Genomic DNA, 19,159 nt, shown 5'->3' with positions numbered 1-19,159 from the left:
AAGCGAAATTTACGCAGGCGCCTTTCCGGGTTCATAGAGCCCACCTCTCTCGGGCGAGTCCCTCGCTCTCATCCAATCAGAGCCCAACCAGGAAGCAAGGGCGCAGCAGGGGCTCCAGACGCGCAATCTTTCGGGGCCTAACGCCGACAGCGTCACGTGATTCCAGTCCCCTGCCTCCCGCCCTCCCCTGCGGAGGCTCCTTCGAAGCACCGCCCTTCAGCTGCTGTTCGCTGATTGGTCACTGCTCGCGCGGTCTCCTGGGTGACGGGAACGCGTTAGCCCTTTTGGTGCAGACCAGGTGCGCCTGCGCATTTGCTACATCGCGCGGCCGCTCGAGCATTGAGATGAAGGTAAATAACTTACAAACTCGGGGATGGGGAGGCGGGAAAACGCGACCCCTGGCTCGTAGCCCGCTGAGCATCAGTTTGAGGATAGGGGCCTGTGCCTCCACCCCACCCCTCCAGAGTGCGTTAGGAATGGGGAAGACAGCTGGGTGGCCGGGGAGGGGGAAAAGCCGGGGCGAAGTTGAAGGAAGGAGGGGAAAAGGAAGAAAATTGGAGAGGAGGAGAAGGCGGAGAGAGAGGCCTCATTTCTGGGACCGCGAACGGAGTTGAAGGCACTGCTTGAAATGAGCGGACTGGGTCAGAAAGGCCCCCGAACTTCGCACCGCGGAGAGAGCGGTATGCTTGGAGGGTCGCAGCGAAATTGACTGCATCAGAGCTGCTGCTTTCCCTGCCTCTGAGCCCCTGGCAAGCCGCGCGGCTGCTCAGCCGTAAACAGAGTGAAAACCTTCCGAAAGGATAATGTCAAATTGTATGGCCTGTGACTCCTTGAATGTACAAATCACTCAGTGGCTAATGTACATAATTCGCGGAGAAATCTGCACTTGAACACGCAGGTCCGCTCGAGAGCAGCATCTTGGGCACGCACCGTTCCTACACTTGGGATTCTGGTGAACCCCATTCCGGGTCACTGGCTGCTTTACCCACTGCTTTACGACAGCAATAGCTGTCTGCCCTGATCTGGCAAAGAAACGGCAGTTAAATTTAAAAATTAAGTCCTAATGATTCTTCCTGGCTCTTAGCGTGGAAATTGGAATAGACAGACCGGTAATCATAACATTTCAAAAACACTTCACAATTTATGAAATATCAGAATGAAGGAGATAATTATTCTTGGTTTACAATTGAGAATTTTGTGCTTGAGGCCATTTAAGCGACTTGTTTTAAGCCCTACAGCTGAGAAGTAAAAAGCAAAATTCAAACCTTGGTTTTCTGGTTGTGAAGCTACACTCTTTTATTGTAGTGTGTACGGAGCATGTAAATGTAACTCCACGGAAGAAAGATACGTAAGATCACAGCCAGGAGAGGTCTACCATGAAGCTAATGAAATTTAAGTTTAAGGATCCCTCACCTGCATGAAGGGGGTTCCAGCGTCATTGTGGTCACAAAACTGAAAAAGATGCCTTTGTGCTTTTTTATCCCCATGCCTTCAAAGTGTTTTCAAGCTCCACAAAGTGCATTGGTGATTATAGAACACTCCTTCCCATAGAGGTGGATTTCATCTACTTAACATACCGAATTCTTATTGATTGGTGTTTAATTAAAAAAATGATTGATTGATGATTTTTAGAAAGAGAACATGGGTGAGCAGGGAGAGGGGCAAGGAAGGAGGGGGAGAGAGAATCTCAGGCACTCTCCCTGCTGAGTGCAGGGCTCAATTTCAGAACCCTGAGAGCATGGCCTGAGCAGAAATCAAGAGCCTGACACTTAGCCAGGTGCCCCTTGGTGTTTAATTTCAAGCATTGGATCAGTTTTGTGTGGCCACTCAGATTGTCAAGCCTCCTGTAGTACTGTGTAAACGTCATATGCCTAGATATGTTTATAATTTAGCCTAATATTAAAATCTAAATTTTTTCATTCAAGCTGTACTTAATTGTTCTAGATCAATATTGTTTGATGTAAATCTCCTGTGAGCCAATGTAATTTAAAATTTTTAGTAGCCACATTAAAATGTTCGAAAAGAAACAGGTAAGATTAATTTAAGTACTATTTTGTTTTATCCAGTATTTCCAAAATATTATCTCAATATGTAATCAATATAAAATATTATCAATGGAATAGTTTACATTTTTTTATATTCCTTGAAAGGCATGTGTAGTCTACATTTACAACACATATGAATTCAGACTACCTACATTTCAAGCCCTCAATAAAATTTCAAGTCCAGCTTTGTTTTGCGGCTTCCGAATTGGATACCCCAGTTCTGGACTGAGTGAAAAGAAAGGCTTTTCAGTTGATAGACTGTCCACTCAATAGCTAAATTAAACACTTAATGATTAAGTAAATATAACTAATGGGTAAAGGGAGAAAATTTTGAATGAAGTATTTATATTTTTATCATGGTTAAGATGTTTTAAATGGTAGTTTTGTTAAGTTTAATCTAAAAATGCATGCTATTGGGGTGCCTGGGTGGCTCAGTGGGTTAAAGCCTCTGCCTTCGGTCCTGGGATCGAGCCCCGCATCAGGCTCTCTGCTCAGCAGGGAGCCTGCTTCCTCCTCTCTCGCTGCCTGCTTCTCTGCCTACTTGTGATCTCTGTCAAATAAATAAATATAATCTTTAAAAAAAATACAAATAAAAAATCCATGCTATTCCCGCATGTTTATAGCAGCAATGTCCACAATAGCCAAACACAGAAAGAGTTCAGATGTCCATCAATAGATGAATGGATAAAGAAATATATATGTATGTATGTACACATACACACAATGGAATATTATTCAGCCATCAAAAAAATGAAATCTTGCCATTTGCAACAACATGGGTGGAGCTAGTGTGTACTATGCTATGCAAAATAAGAGAAAGACAGTTATACGATTTCACTCACTTGTGGGATTTAAGAAACAAAACAGGATCATAGGAGAAGAGTGGGGAAAAAAAGAAAAACACGACAAAACCAGAGAGGGAGACAAACCATAAGAGACTCTCAATCATAGGGAACATAGGGCGATGGACATTAAAGAGGGCACATGCTGTAATGAGCACTAGGTATTATATAAGACTGATGAATCACTGACCTCTGTCTCTGAAACTAATAATACACTTTATGTTAATTAACTGAATTTAAATAAAAAATTGTTATAAGTCCATGCTACTGATTATTAGCTGAATTCAAGTTTAAATTATTTTACTTTAGCACATAAAATAATAAAACTGTAATTTTTCTAAAATATTAAAAAACATTTTAAACCAAAGTTTATAATATTTATATAATATTATAAATTTATATATATTATATTAATATATTTATAATATATTTATAATAAATGCTTACCTTTGTATTGAGGTCCATAATTCATACAAAGTTTTTTGTTTGTCCATACAAACAACTAGATTGTAGAAGTTTGTTGATTGGTTGATCCAATTAGTCATTTTGTCTGTTACGTTATTGACTTTTTCCAGATAAGCTCTAATAATAAGCTTTTACCATCTTGAACCCTACTGTTTTCAAGATCACGTTTTGATATCTTTGATCAACCCTTAAATTGTATGTTTGGAAAATATAAAAATTACTTTTATCTTTTTAGCGTGTTTTCTCACTGCTTGAAAAGACTTGGCTTGGCACACCAATACAGTTCACCTGGCAAAAAACATCAGGAAACTACCTTGCAGTAACAGGGTAAGAAATCAGTGAATATTTTAAGTCAATCATCCTGACTTCAGGCGGTTGTATGCCTGCATAACCATGCCATTTATTTAGTAGAAGTTCTTGTGTGATGGTTGTATAGTGGGAAAAATGATACATTCACTTCCACTAATATCACAGTTCATAAAATCTTTTCCAGGGTAATAACTTTGTAGATACAAATTATGAAACTGTCATGAGAGAACACTGAAATTACTTGGATGTCAGCTTAATTTTTTAATATACATTTATAAGAAGAAACACTCAAATTATATTTTTATGTTCTAATTACTTTTAGAGCCGATCATATTGTGAAAATCTTTGATCGCCATGGTCAAAAAAGAAGTGAAATCAACTTACCTGGGTAAGGACAGAGGTAGATCGAAAGCTTTTTCAAGCTTTCTTTCCTAAAAGATAAAAAAAAGTATTATTGCCTTAAAGCTGTAATCAAATAGAATTTTACAACTCATATGTAATCTATCTCTTCTTTTGCTTTCTTCCTTTGCAAAGGGATTTGTTTTGTTTGTTTTTTTAATATTCATTTACTTATTTTTAGAGATAGAACATAAGCAGGAGGGGCAGAGGGAAAAGGAGAGGGAATCCCAAGCCAACTCTATGCTCAGCACAGAGCCTGAGGTGGGACTCCTCCGTCTCCCAACCCTGAGATCTCGACCTGAGCCAAAACCAACTGACTACACCACCCAGGCACCCCAGGGATTTGTTGTTTTATACATAAGTTGTTAGTGAAATATGTAGACATATAGCATATGCGTTAGAGTTGATATTTATAATCTCTGTACTCTTGCAGGGAAGCTTTAAGGTAGAATTAGAAATCTATATGAAAGATTCTTATTTAATTATAAACAAGCCTTATTTTGGCATAGGCAGAAAAGATAAGCCCACATCACTGTACTGTTTCCTCTCATAAATTGTTGGAAAATAGTTGCTTTCACCATACATTTTAACTTTTTTTTTAGATTTTATTTGTTTATTTGTCAGAGAAAGAGTGAGCACAAGCAGGGGGAGCAGGAGGCAGGAGAAGCAGGCTTCCTGCTGAGCAGGGAGCCCAATGCAGGGCTTGATCCCAGGACCCTGGGATCATGACCTGAGCCAAATGCAGATGCTTAACCAACTGAGCCACCCAGGTGCCCCTATGTCATTGTTAAACCTTTTTTTTTTTTTTTTTTTTTTTTTAAAGAGAGTGTGTGTGCTTTGGGTAGCCAGCAGTGGGGCGTGGAGGAAGATGGGGAGAAAGATTTCTAAGTAGGGTCTGAAAATACTAGAGAAAATGAAGATCCCCAAACATATTTTAACATTTCGAAAAAAAAAAAAAATGACCAAAGTAACTCCCAGTTGTCTTAGTTTATTGTCTTATTAATCTGAGTTTGGCTTAGCCAATATCCCAGAGCAGAGTCTCAAAGTGAAAAATAACATCAGAGAAGAAAAAGTTAATCCTCAAGGAAGTTCTTGATTTATAATAAGCTCTTTGAAATAATTTTAAACAATATCATATTTAAAAAGCATTTTCTATTTATAACTCTTAAGTCATTTTAGTTGAATCACTCTTAATCTATTATGGCATGAATTGAAATCAAGATGCTATAAAATGAAATAACATGTGTAATCCAGGTTTTCTATTATTTACAATCCCATATCTACACAGCCATGATCTGTTTTATACACAAATTAACTAGATGAAACTCATTTTTTATCAGTACCTTCTTTTTCTCTCTGTAAATCTGAAATAACCTTTCAGCACTTGGTCAAACAAATTACCTCTTGATTCCAAATGTGATTCCTTTGTAGAGGTACTCTATCGGTTTGTTTTACCAAAAGACCAAGTTCTTTATAGGATCTAAGAAAATCTGCTAACTTACTAGGTGTAATTATATTTAGTGTAGTATATATAAATGATATTTAAAATAGAATTAAAATGTTTTCCCATTCCCTCAACAACAATAAAATATTTAACTTGGTGGGGGCACCTGGATGGCTCAGTTGGTTAAGCATTTGACTCTTGGTTTCAGCTCAGGTCATGATCTCAGGGTCATGGGATGGAGCCCCACGTCGGGCTCCATGCTCAGTGTGGAATCTGCTTAAGATTCTCTCTCCCTGTGTCCCTCCCTTCCCTGTTTGCACACTCTCTTTCTCAAAAAAAAAAAAAAATAGTGTTATCTAAGCAGTGAATAGTGAGTTGTAGTTCTCACTTTAGGAAGTTTATGACCTACTCAAAATTGGATGATCTTATTGTAGATAAAAATTGTAAATGGGCATTTAAATTTCTTTCCCTTACTTTAAGAAAATGTATAGTGATATTTTGCTTTCTTTTTTAAAAGTAACTGTGTTGCTATGGATTGGGACAAAGATGGAGATATCCTAGCAGTGATTGCTGAGAAATCTGGTTGCATTTATCTATGGGATGCCAACACAAATAAAACCAGCCAGTTAGACAGTGGTATGAGGTAAGAATAACTTTTATTTTAAATCTTCACTTATAAATATTATTTGTAGGTCTGATGCTAACAATACTCACTGCTATTATTATAAAGATGCGTTTGTGAGTTGCTTTCCCATGAAAGAAAGTTTATTTCTTTTTTTATTGTTACATATAATCCTATTGATTTTGCCCAATTAATTAGAATAAATTGTTAAGATTGTAAAATATAAGTAGCTTCTTAAAATTTGCTTTCGCTGGAACAGACTAAAATGTCCAAAGATGAGACAAAACATATGGAAAATTCTGGAAATGGGAGTGGCCTCAGGCATTGCTGGATCTAGGGGTTCTAGGGATGCAGTCAAGACTCTCTCTCCATCTCTGAGCTCTTCCTTTCTCCGTATTGACTTTATTCTAAGTCAGACTCTATGCTGCTGCAAGCTATTGGCTTATCTTCACAGCAAGTTACACCGAAGAGAACATATCCCCATCACCTTACCAGTGTCCACTCGGTTACTCAAAAGGTCTCTGAGTAGGGTAGACAGAGCCATGGGATTAAAAATCCCAGCAGGTGAAGAGTGGGGTAAAGGTGGGACAGTTCCCAAATGGAAAATATAGTGGGCAAACAGAAGAAATTACAGGTCTCTGCTAAAATAGAAACCACTTTAACATATGGAATAGAAACATTTATTTACAACTAAAACTTGGCCGTTCAACCTTGAACGAGTAGCTTTACCTCTCTCTAGACCTCAGTTTCTTCATCTCTATTGAATGTGTGTAAAAATATCTGTCTCATGGTGTCACGTGACGTGCAGATAGGCCACACACATGTTGAAAGATAAGACTGTAAATTTCCAGTTTGCCAAGGAGTAACAACCCAGAGAAAGCCAGGTGGCCCTGCAGAACAGGACCAAAGGTGACCTTAGCGTTGTTTCCCTTAACCCTCCAGATTGATGCATGAGGCGTGCACTCACGAGTAATACTGCCCACCCACCGTGAAGTCTTGCCAGGCTTGAGAACCTTCATTTCTTGCTCTGTCCTTTTACACTTTGGGTATGTGTCACTTTTTAGAAAGGTTTTACATACTCTGCTCTTCAGTTCAAAAAGAATATTTATAAACATCCAATACTGGTTCTTGAACCAAATTCATCATCAGTGAGAACACATGCTCACCCAGGGAGAAATGCACAATTAATCCAAGGTGTCTCAGACTGGTGTATGTCTGCCTCTGCTGTCTAGCTTCCCACAGATCCATTTCCTCACATCATCTCAGAGTTGTTGGGACGTTTAATTGTGCGTCATGGCCAGGCATGAAATTAAGAACTGAATGAATGGTAGATATTATAATTATTGAGGTGGAACCAATTAATTATTAGTTTATATTAATATTTAATACCTAAAAGACTTTTGTATATACAAAGTCACACCCCTATATTTGGTTTTTTTCATATTTGTTTTTTAATTTAAAGGTCAATATTATACTAAGATACTTAAATACAATTTTGAATATCAGTTTTTCTTTAATCTATTCCTTTGGCAAACAAATTTCCTTGAAAAACTTAAATTCCATTTAGAAATTTAATTGGAATTTATTCTTTGGAGCCCTTTGAACATTTAAATAATACACAAAGTGTATTCAAATATAATCATTGCAAACCTTACTACGATGTCACTTAACTATCTTAAATTATTATGGTAACACAATGGATTGAGTGGATTAATTTTTACTGCATGTATTTTTATAATTTCTTAGAATTATAGTGGTACTTCCCTTGATCCTCCTTAGACTTGTAAGAGTTATGTCCCTGGAGTACAGCAGTCTTTCCAGAGAAAACACTAAATACAGCATCGCATTCATCAGCCAGTTAATTTGTGGTTGACTTACGGGCATGGTTCCTTCTCCCATGGCCATTCAGACCCGAGTATTGGTCAGCCTACCCAGCTTCTTTCCTAACTGATCTGCATTTGTCTTATCAGCAAGACTTTCTTAAGCCTGTGCGTTTCATACAGGTTGCGTTTTTTTTTTTTCGTAGCCATGTGCATTTCCCTTGAATAATATATGCTTTAAGTTTAACTTGGCCAAAAGTACATGTAATTCCTATATATTGTCTTGATCTGCGAGCATTACTGGGAACTTAAATGTGCCATAGCATCTTACAGTAATTTGTAGGGCCTTTTAGAGGCCTTTTCTCTGAAGAAAAGGAAGATGGAGTCTGTTCAGCTGGTTCTTCTTTTGAGGATATTGGTTGCTTGATCTTCTCGGAACACACTGTTTAACTCCTTTTCTAGTTGGTTGTCATGTGACGGTTAGTAACGATAGACTATGGAATGGACTGTTGTCACTCTGCTCTTACTCAGTGTGACCGCTGGTGCCGCTCATGACTTGTGCTTCTCACGCAGTTCCTCCTCTCTCTGGCGCTATTTATCTTGCTCACGATTCTTTCTATTCATGTTTTCTCAATCCCAAATAGGATTGAGCATGTGAGATTTATTATAGGAAATGCCTCTGAGGAAACATAGAGGGCGCGGGTTAGATTAGAAAAGCCATCAGAGCACAGTGCATGTCTGATCCTTGTAAAGGGGAGAAGGAAGGAAGAAACATTGGGTAGAAGCATCTTATACTGTAGCCCAATTCTAAGTTCAACTAGGCGTCTGAGGAGACTTTAAGCCAGAGGTACCCATCAGTGGAACCCTGTGTTTCCCAGAAATGGGCCTCAATAGTATCCCTGCCCACTCAGTTACTGTCTGGGGAAGAGTCCACGGGAAGGCATGGCCCTAGCACGTCAAAGTGGTGGATTCCAGTGGGGGCCTTCATCAGTTACACTTTCCATAGCTAGAGACCTAAGAGGCGTATTCTCATGGCTGTCACACCTGCGCAAACAGATAGAGAAACAAGCATATTGGTCTTTTAAAAACATACACTTTATAGATTAAACCCAGCAGCCTGGGATATTAGTACTTATTAGAAGTAATTTTCTAACTGAATATGTTATTACATTCATCTGTTGTTGCAACCAAACTTCTCTTATACTTTAAGTGACTTCTTGGTCTTCCATATTATCAGCTTTCTTGAGGGCAGCGTTGCTTTCTGTAAACAGTAAATGATTTATCAGTGGTTCTCAAACTTTAGCTGTATCAAAGTGCCTATTGAAACACGGATGGGTGGGCGCCACCCTCAGAGTTTCTCATTCCGAAGCGCTGGGGTGGGATCAGAGAACTGGCATTTCTAAAGTTCCCAAGTGATGCTATTGGTCGTGGGATTGGATTTTCGCAACCACTTTTCTATACCCATTGTGATTTTTTCCCTCCATTTAGAGAATGAGCTAGGAGTCCGACTTCCCAGGAGTCCTGATTCCATTTAATAGAGAACTATATAAAAGTTCAACCAGTAGGGGCGCCTGGATGGCTCAGTGGGTTAAAGCCTCTGCCTTCAGCTCAGGTCATGATCTCAGGGTCCTGGGATCGAGCCCCGCATCGGACTCTCTGCTCAACAGGGAGCCTGCTTCCTCCTCTCTCTCTGCCTGTTTCTCTGCCTACTTGTGATCTCTGTCTCTCAAATTAAAAAAAAAAAAATCTTTAGAGAAAGTTCAACCAGTAGGTCTTAGAATGTACTTAAGAACTGGTGGTAGACAAATGTGCTTTCTACCTCTTTCTGAGTGAGCTAATCTTAATAGTGACAGAGGTGGGAGAGATGGGAAGATGGCAGTGGAGTAGGAGAGCCCTAGGCTCACCACCTCCTACAAATACAGCTCAATAACTATCAAATCATCCCAAATACCCCAGAAGTCAACCAGAAGACTGACAGGACAAACTCTACAACTAAAGGGAGGTAAGGTACTAAAGAAGGTAAGAAGTGTGGAGGCATGGTGAAGAAACAGATCCTGGCTGCTATGGAGGGGAAGGAGCCATGGTTGCAGAGAAGGGAGCCATGGTTGCAGAGAGCGGAGCACACAGGGGAACACAGATGTAGAACATTTCCCCAAAGCCTTTGGCCTGGAAAGTAAGAGGGTCTGAATTTCATGAATTCTTGCAACCAGTGGGGCATAAAGCCTGGAGTGTTCAATGTCACTGGGCTTGGCTAGGATAGATAGGCACTGCCACACTCCTGGTGAGATGACAGGGATGTACAGCATGGAAACAACATCTCAAGAGACCCTGGGGTACAAAATGGGGATATTATTTGCTCTTCTCAGAACATGTCCCTGAGTGATATTATTCATGGAGACACCTCCCCAGGAACAAAGGAGCAGGTCAGCACATTTCCCTCTCCTGCTGCTCAGCATAAACACAGAGCCACCTGCAGAAGCAGTGCAGTGTGGAAACTGGCTGCCTAACTTGCTTACACTAAGCACTCCCTGTGCTTTGGTGGAACTGCTTTTCTCAGTGATGCTTACCTCAGTCCCAGTGTACCAGACCCCTGCCCGGAAGATCAGCACAAACCCCGGCCTACACCATGTTTCCCAGCCAGAGAGTGTTGCAGGGTCTTAGTTCTGGTGGAGGTGGTGACGGGTCTCATTTCATAATCAGACTAAAAGCACACCTAGTTAAAACTCACCACATTCAGATCAGGAACCAAACATTACATACAGCAAGCAAGGAGAGCTTCTGCAGATGACTGGAGGATAGAACAGCTAAAACACAATAGCAGAGTGCATGTAAAAAAAAAAAAAAAAAGTAAGACCCATCTATATGCTGCCTACAAGAGATTCATTTTAGACCTGAAGACACCTGCAGATTGAAAGTGAGGGGGATAGAGAAACATCATGCAAATGGATGTCAAGAGAAAGCAGAGGAGCAGTACTTGTATTGGACAAACTTTAACACGAAGACTATACAAAAGACAAAGAAGAACACTATAGAATAATAAAAGGGACAAGGAGATACAATAATTATAAATATTTAAGCACCTGGCACAGGAGCACCCACGTATATAAAACAATAACAAACATAAGGAAACTAATCAATAATACAGTAATTGTAGGGGACTTCAACACCCCACTTACATCAATGGACAGAACATCTAAACAGAAAATCAACAAGGAATTTATGGCCTTGATGACATACTGGACCAGATGGACTTAACATATATTTGGAACGTTCATCCTAAAACAGCAGAATACACATTCTTTCATTCTTTTTTTTTTTTTTTTTTTTAAGAGAGAGAGGGAATCTTAAACAGACCCCACGCTCAGTTGATGATCCCAACACAGGGCTCAATCTCACAAACCTGAGATCATGACCTAAGCCAAAATCAAGAGTCACTTGCTTAACTGATTGAGCCACCAAGGTGCCCCAGAATACACACTTTTTCAAGTGCATATGGAACATTCTCCAGAATGGAGATCACATATTAGGTCACAAAATAGGCCTCAACAAATAGAAGATTGAAGTCATACCATGCAACTTTTCTGACCACAACACTGTGAAACTCGAAGTCAACCACAAGAAAAAACCTGGAAAGACCACAAATACATGGAAGTTAAATAACATGCTACCAAACAATGGTTCATCTAAGAAATAAAAGAAGAAATTAAAAAGTACATGGAAACAAATGAAAATGAAAACACAATGGTCCAAAACCTTTGAGATGCAGCATAAGCAGTCCTAACAGGGAAACATATAGCAAAGAGGCTTACCCCAAGAAGCAAGAAAAATCTGAAATAAACAACCTAACCTTACAGCTAAAGGAGCTAGAAAAAGAACAAAAAGTGAAGCCTGAAGCTAGCAGAAGGAAGGAAATAATAAAGATTAGAGCAGAAATAAAGGATTTGGAAACTTAAACAATAGAACAGATCAATGAAACCAGGAGCCAGTTCTGTGGGAAAAAAAACAATAATATTGATAAACCTCTAGCCAGAGTTATCAAAAAGAAAAGAGAAAGGACCCAAATAAACAAAATCACAAATGAGAGAGGAGAAATAACAACCAACATAACAGAAATACAAACAATTATAAGAGAATATTATGAAAAATTATATGCCAACAAATTGGACAACCTGGAAAAAATGATTAAATTCCTAGAAACAAATGAATTACCCAGACTGAGACAGGTGAAATAGAACCCTTGAACATACCAATAACCAGCAAAGAAATTGAGTCAGTAATCAAGAAATTCACAACATACAAAAGTCCACGATCAATGACTTCACTGGTGAATTCTACAAAACAGTTAAAGAAGAGTTAATGCCTCTTCTCAAACTATTCAAAAAAATAGGGGTGCTTGGGTGGCTCAGTTATTAAGTGACTGCCTTCAGCTCAGGTCATGATCCCAGGGTCCTGGGATCGAGCCCCAGGCTCTCTGCTCAATGAGAAGCCTGCTTCTCCCTCTCCCACTCCCCTGCTTGTGTTCCCTCTCATTGTATCTCTCTGTGTCAAATAAATAACTAAATTTTATGTGTATATATATATATATTCAAAAAAAATAGAAAAGGAAAAGGAAAGAAAACTTCCAAATTCATTCTGAGTCCAACACTACCCTGATACCAAAACCAGATAAAGATGCCACTAAAAAAAAAAAAAGAGAACTATTGGCCAATATCCTTGAAGAACATGGATGCAAAAATTCTCAGTAAAATACTAGCAAACCCAATCCAACAATACATTTTAAAAAAATCATTCACCATAGGGGTGCTTGGCTGGATCTGTCACTCACACCTGTCAGAATGGCTAAAATCAAAAACAAAGAGCAATAGGTGTTGGCGAGGATGTGGAGAGAGAGCAACCATCTTGCACTGTCGGTGGGAATGCAGACTGGTGCAGCCACTCTAGAGAACAGTATGGAGTTCCCTCGAAAAAGTTAAAAAAGAACTACCCTTCAGTCCTTCAATCATACTACTCTAGATACTCACCCAAATAATATAAAAATATGATTTGAAGGGATACATGCACCCTGATGTTTATAGCAGCATTATCAACAATAGCCAAATTATGGAAAGAGCCCAAGTGTCCATTGACTGATGACTGGATGAAGATGCAGTATGTATGTACGCATGTGTGTGTACATATGCGTATATCTATAGGTATATGCACAGATATATACACACATAGATGATGGAATATTACTCAGCTATAAAAAAGAAATCTTTCCATTTGCAGCATCAGTGGAACTAGAGTATAATGCTAAGTGAAATAAGTCAGCAAGTGAAAGACAAACACTATATGATTTTACTCTTATGTGGGATTTAAGAAACAAAGCAAGCAAAGGAAGAAAAAAAAAAAGAGGCAAAACAAGAAACACTGTTATCTATTGAGAACAAACTGGTGGTTACCAGAAGGGAGATGATGGCAGGTGGTGGTGAGAGAGGTGACGGGGATTGGGGAGTGTGGTTGTCGTGATGAGCACCGGGTGATGTATGGAAGTGCTGAATCACTGTATTGCACACCTGAGACTAATATTATACTCTTAACTACTTGGAATTGACATAAAAACTTTAAAAAGTGACAGAGCTGGAAAAGATATGTCCTGTTCAAGGTGATGAATTCTCAGTGATTTTTCCAATGTAATATGTTAGAGGACTCTTACTTAACACATTTTTTTTTTTTTTTAGTTTTTTTAGTTTTTTTAAGCAGGGGTTGGGGGAAAGCTGAGGGAGAGAGAGAGAGAGACTCTTAAGCAGATTCCATGCCCAGTGTGAAGCCCAATGCGGGGCTCAATCTCACAACCCTGAGATCACGACCGAAGCCGAAATCAGGAGTTGGATGCTTAACCGACTGAGCCATCCAGGCGCCCTGGAACCTACTTTGTTGTTGTTGTTGATGTTGTTGTTAAAGCATGTGGCATCATCTTCCATTAAGATTTTTCCACATGTACAACTATCAGTCTGACCAAACTGTCAAATCATGACTCGTTTTATGACCTTTGAGGTTCCAGCATGACTGACGTAGAGTTTGTATTTATTACATATGTATGTTAGATCTAACTGACCATAACATCATCTTATAGCTTCTCCAAAATGCCTTTAGCCCTTAGTCTTTGTCCTAAAGCAGTAAGTTCTAATTTTGTACTTCAGTTTCTAAGTAGATATTAAAATTATTCATGAAATACTTTTTAAAAGAACTACCTGGAGATTATGATTGTGAGTTTTTTTAGTGATTTATATCTTAACGTTACAGGGATCAAATGTCTTTCCTTCTTTGGTCAAAAATTGGAAGTTTCCTGGCCGTTGGAACCGTTAAAGGAAATTTGCTTATTTATAATCGTCAGACATCTCGAAAGATTCCTGTACTGGGTAGGTTATAGCTGGAAACACCGCTCTGTATTTGAGATGCTTTACATAAATGTAATGTTTTATGGCTTAGTTTTTTCTGATATTGCCAGGGGAATTGTGTAGTAGTAAAACTCCCCCGGGTAAGCCTCACAGCTAGCTAAACTACAAGATCCCTCTTCACTGTTTATGAAGAATTACCAGGCCACACAGAATAGTTGCTCTAAGGTCAACCTGTGCCTTTGGACACCAGGACGTTAACAGCAGATTGTACCTGTGGACATGGGATAGACAGCACGTTAGTAGATGGACTGAAATATTTGGTGACTGTTTTGGTCAGAATATATCTAGATTCTTAATTCTGACCTCTTATTCTCTCCAAACACCAGTTGAGTATGCACTGTGAGTTATATTGAACCTCAGGGTATATGACTAGAGGGTGTTTGTTCCTTGTTTGACCTTGGTTCAGACTCTTTGATTCCCCCAGTCTCTGGTCACTTACCATCTGCCTTCTGAACACCTAAGAAGAAACACATCGATTCTTTTCAATTATCATAACATCCTGCTGGTGAATGGTGAAACTAGCAGGCTTAATTATACCCAGGTGGCCAAATAATTATAATTTATTGCTAAGGAAGGAATTAAACTCTGGAGATAAGAGTGCTCTAGAATACTTGAGAAAGTGCCTTTCAATTAAGGACACATAATTTATTTCAATTTTTTTCACATACGTATATATCTTTAATATTTTTTTTTAAAGATTTTATTTATTTATTTGACAGAGAGAGATCACAGTAGACAGAGGCAGGCAGAGAGAGAGAGAGAGAGGGAAGCAGGCTCCCTGCTGAGCAGAGAGCCCGATGCGGGACTCGATCCCAGGACCCTGAGATCATGACCTGAGCCGAAGGCAGCAGTTTAACCCACTGAGCCACCCAGGCGTCCCTATATCTTTAATATTTATATTTTTGGTGTTCCAGCCAAAAGGTAATGCCATTGATCCATTTGAAAACCTAAACAAAATATTTTGAGTTACAAAAATCAACTTTCACCATAAATTGACTATTTGACCTCAGTTAGGCATTTTGTCGTATCCCCCTTCATCTGTAGGAACACCCTACCAGTTAACTTACAGGCCCCAGAAAGTCTGACACTTGACATATAAGAAAATTATCTGTCAAAGCATAATTATTTTATGTCAAGTATTTTTCACATATACATAATTTTATAGGTGATCTTTGTATTTAATATGAATATTGGGTCTCTTCTCAGTCATTTATTATAAAATGGGCCTGAGGAGATTATTCAGGTCAATTATATGTCTTAGGTCCTTTAGCTAAATACATAGCTGCCTTTCTCAGAGTTGGTTATGATTTGTGGCTCTGCTTTTTTTCCTTTTAAATAACTCACTTTCCTAAATTCAAGGCTTTCCACTCTAGAGAGCCCCTACATGGTACCATGAGCTGCCAGCATCTCACAGTAACTAAAATCTGTTAACCTTGTTGCATCTTGTACTGATTTACTCCCTTCAGCTAAACCACATACAGGCAGTTCTCATGTTGTGTGACTCTTATATTATTATATTATATTATATATTGTTATATTATTATTATTATATTCGTTTACTATGGTTTAATTAAATACTGCCAGTCTCCCAATAACATGGTTCAAACTTCAGTTACCATAGTAGATTAACTGTGAGTTAATATTATTTAAATAAGTCAGTGTGTGTAAAGTGCCCAGAATACTATAAGTAGGCACACAAAACAAGTTAACTGATCTTGATGTTAAGGCTAACCTGAGTTCTGAGCTCTGGAAGAAACAAAGAGGCCATGAGGTATACAGAAAGGGGGAAGAAGAGATTTTCTTCTCCCTTTCTGGGGTATAGAAGGAAGTTTGTCTTTGGCTTCTTTCCCCACCTTTCTTTGTGCATTCTTCTTCCCTTCCTAATGCGCATCTCTGTGGGCCCAGTGCAAAGTACGACACGAGTCCCTTCATCTATGATCACCAAACTCTCCTCCATTTCAGTGTCTTCTCTGAATGGTCCCTTCACGTTTGTGCCCTAGTCTCCTGATTTGAAATGCCAGCCAAATCCTGACCGGTCCCATACTGATCTCTTCCTATCTCTAGACTCCTGTATCCACTGCTTATTCAACATTTCTGACAAGATGTCCAGTAAACACTTCAAATTTCATATCTCTAAAACCGTTCTTAACCACAGCTACTCCTCTCACCGTTGATGACATCCCATCCTTTCAGATCTTGAGGCTAACACTTTAGAATCCTCCTTGACTCTCTTTCTCATACCTTCCACTTCTAATTTGCCAGAAAATCTTGTAGTCTCTTGCTTCAGATATTTCCAGAATCTAGCCTGTTCTCACCATCTCTCCTGTTACCACTGTGTGTGAGCCTCGGACATCTTCCACGTGCATTTCTGTGCTCTCGGAACTGGTTTCCCTGCTCCAGCTCTTTCCCCATTATAAAATATTCTCAAGCTAAGGACCAGAGCGAGCTTTCTGCTCAGTCCTTTCCAGTGGGTCAAAGCCAGGGTCCTTACAGTGGCCAGCCAACACCCGCATGACCTGGCCTTACAAACTCTGATTTCATCTCCGACTCCTCTCCTCTTCGTTCCTCTGCTCCAGCCACACTGTCCTCCTCCTGAGCCTCTGACACACCAGGACTCTGGCCTCAGGGTCTACTCACTTAACAACTACTTCTTTAGAACCTACTTCCAGCATAGGTTCTAAAGAATTCAATTCTGTAAGGGCGAGAAGGAATAAATTTAATGTGGTCTGTGCTCTCAAAAAGCAGCAAACTTCTCTAGCACTTTCTGTATATATATTAAAAAAAAGCTATATAAAAAATAGCTAAACTTCTCTAGCACTTTCTTTATGCCTGGCACTCTTCCAAATGCCTGAACTCATTTGATCCTCAATTCTATGAGACAGACCCTACTATTATCCCCAATTTATGGATATGTGACTAAGGAATAGAAATGTTAGGTAGCTTACCCAGTGTTTATAGTCAGTGGAAGAGCTGAGATTCAAATGCAGGCAGGCTAGCTCCAGAATATGTAGACTTAACCAATCTACTCCTCATTGTAGAATGGATCTTGAGACTCAAGGATTTATCTGTCCTACGACCGTCAACAAATGCACCCAGTGTCAAGTATATGATTTTCCCCCCCAAAATACAGTTTTTGTACTGGCTAGATTCCTCAGCGGGAAAGTCTCCTGATACTTATCGCTTCCGTCCAGTATCACTTCCTAGTTAAGTGACTCAGTTCTCCACGCCAGTCTCAATAAGGTACATTCAGATTTGCACCTCAGTATGACCAGAAATCAAATGTGTTCTAGTTTTACATGAGTAACCCAAACTGAATGTTGAATCTGTTTATACCAAGGTATCTACCACGCTGTGAAACTGAGTGCAGTAAAGTAACTTGAGTGCAGTAAAGTAACTTGAGTGCCTTGGGATTTAGTGCTCGTGGTAAGACATTTTGTTACATGGTTTGATTATATGGTAAGCCAACAAACTTGTCCAGGAGCCGAGTATCTCTTCATGTTAGAGCCTGTGCTCATAACCACCTAACTAGTTGAAAACCATTATATTGCTTTAGAACTTGGTAATGACTTTTAAATAAGGTTGCTTAGACACTAACTACTTTGATGAGATTTTGCATTCCTTGTCTGTTTAATATCGACGGCCTATTACCTAGACTTTTAGATTGGCAGCACAGATCTTTTAATTTTTTTGAGAAACCCACGTGTCTGTAAAAAAATCATCTCTTTTTCAGGAAAACATACTAAGAGAATCACATGCGGATGTTGGAATGCAGAAAATCTGCTTGCTTTAGGTGGTGAAGATAAAATGATTACCGTTAGCAATCAGGAAGGTGACACGATAAGACAGGTAATTCCGTATCATCTTTGGTGTGGTGTATTTAAAATTTTCCCTGATACAAACTTTGTCTACCAAACTAATCTGTGAAATTTTAAAATCTCTGTGTGGGGTCTGTATGCAATAACTTCCTTTCCAAAGTAACAAAAACTGTTCTTCTTAGGTATTAGAACACTTTTCTTTCCTAGGAATCCTTTATCTAAATGTCTTCCTTTGTACATTTGCCATTACCTAGTATTGGCGTGAATTATTGGCTCTGTGGTTATAGCTAGGCTGTATATTTGTGAGATAACTCTGATTTTATATGTGTATGGTCATAGTATAAATGTTAATAACTGGGCTCAGAGTCTGGTCTGCCTGATTCTAAAGCCCATGCCTTTAACTGGTATGTTAAATTGCTTCCAAGCTAATCCTTATTAAATTTAGTTTTAGGAATAAAGTTTACTACTGTTCAAATTTCCCAATTGAATAGATCTTCAGCAGCTCCTTGAGGGAATTTGTATTGCCAGTATCTACTACATAATCTCACCAGTGGATAAATTTTACTTTGGACCACTTGGCATATGACTTAGTATTGCCAGGACAATACTGACTAGCAAATTCTTTGAATACCCTCTAGGTATATGGCACTGTGCTATGTACTTAAGAAGAAATGTGAAATATGGTCCTGTATTAGTTCTCTATTGCTACATCACAAATTACCCCCCAAACCTAGCATTTTCAAAACAATATACATTTATTGTTTTATAGTTTTTATGGATGAGGAACGCAGATGTAGCCTAGCTGCTTTAAGGTCTCATAAGCCTGCATTTTCCTGGTCAAGGTTGGAGTCTCATCTGAAGGCTTGACTGGGAAAAATGTCTATTTCCAAGCTCAATCGCATGGTTCTTGACAAGAGTTCAATTCCTTATAGGTTGTTAGGCTTAGGATCTCAGTTCC

At 39.2% G+C, this 19,159-nt stretch overlaps 1 protein-coding gene across 3 annotated transcripts in view; it reads left to right on the top strand.

Moving 5' to 3' along the window:
• Positions 1–275: 275 nt before the first annotated feature.
• WDR19 (WD repeat domain 19) overlaps positions 276–19,159 on the top strand; it is a 93,792-nt gene continuing 74,908 nt past the window's right edge. For 2 of the 3 annotated variants that reach the window (XM_032853204.1, XM_032853194.1), the window contains exons 1-6: positions 276–350; positions 3,588–3,679; positions 3,984–4,049; positions 6,022–6,147; positions 14,232–14,347; positions 18,117–18,232. In XM_032853204.1, coding sequence (XP_032709095.1) covers positions 345–350; positions 3,588–3,679; positions 3,984–4,049; positions 6,022–6,147; positions 14,232–14,347; positions 18,117–18,232 — 522 coding nt within the window. In that variant the 5' untranslated portion in view covers positions 276–344. Of the gene's footprint in view, positions 351–3,587; positions 3,680–3,983; positions 4,050–6,021; positions 6,148–14,231; positions 14,348–18,116; positions 18,233–19,159 lie in introns of those variants that run through there. The other variant, XM_032853213.1, reaches the window with a different exon arrangement.

The sequence above is a fragment of the Lontra canadensis genome, unplaced genomic scaffold, assembly GCF_010015895.1.
Source record: "Lontra canadensis isolate GAN:19392208 unplaced genomic scaffold, GSC_riverotter_1.0 scaffold1, whole genome shotgun sequence".
Lineage (NCBI taxonomy): Eukaryota > Metazoa > Chordata > Mammalia > Carnivora > Mustelidae > Lontra > Lontra canadensis.
Note: the sequence above shows the minus strand (reverse complement) of the source record. Positions and strands in the feature narration are given on the sequence as shown.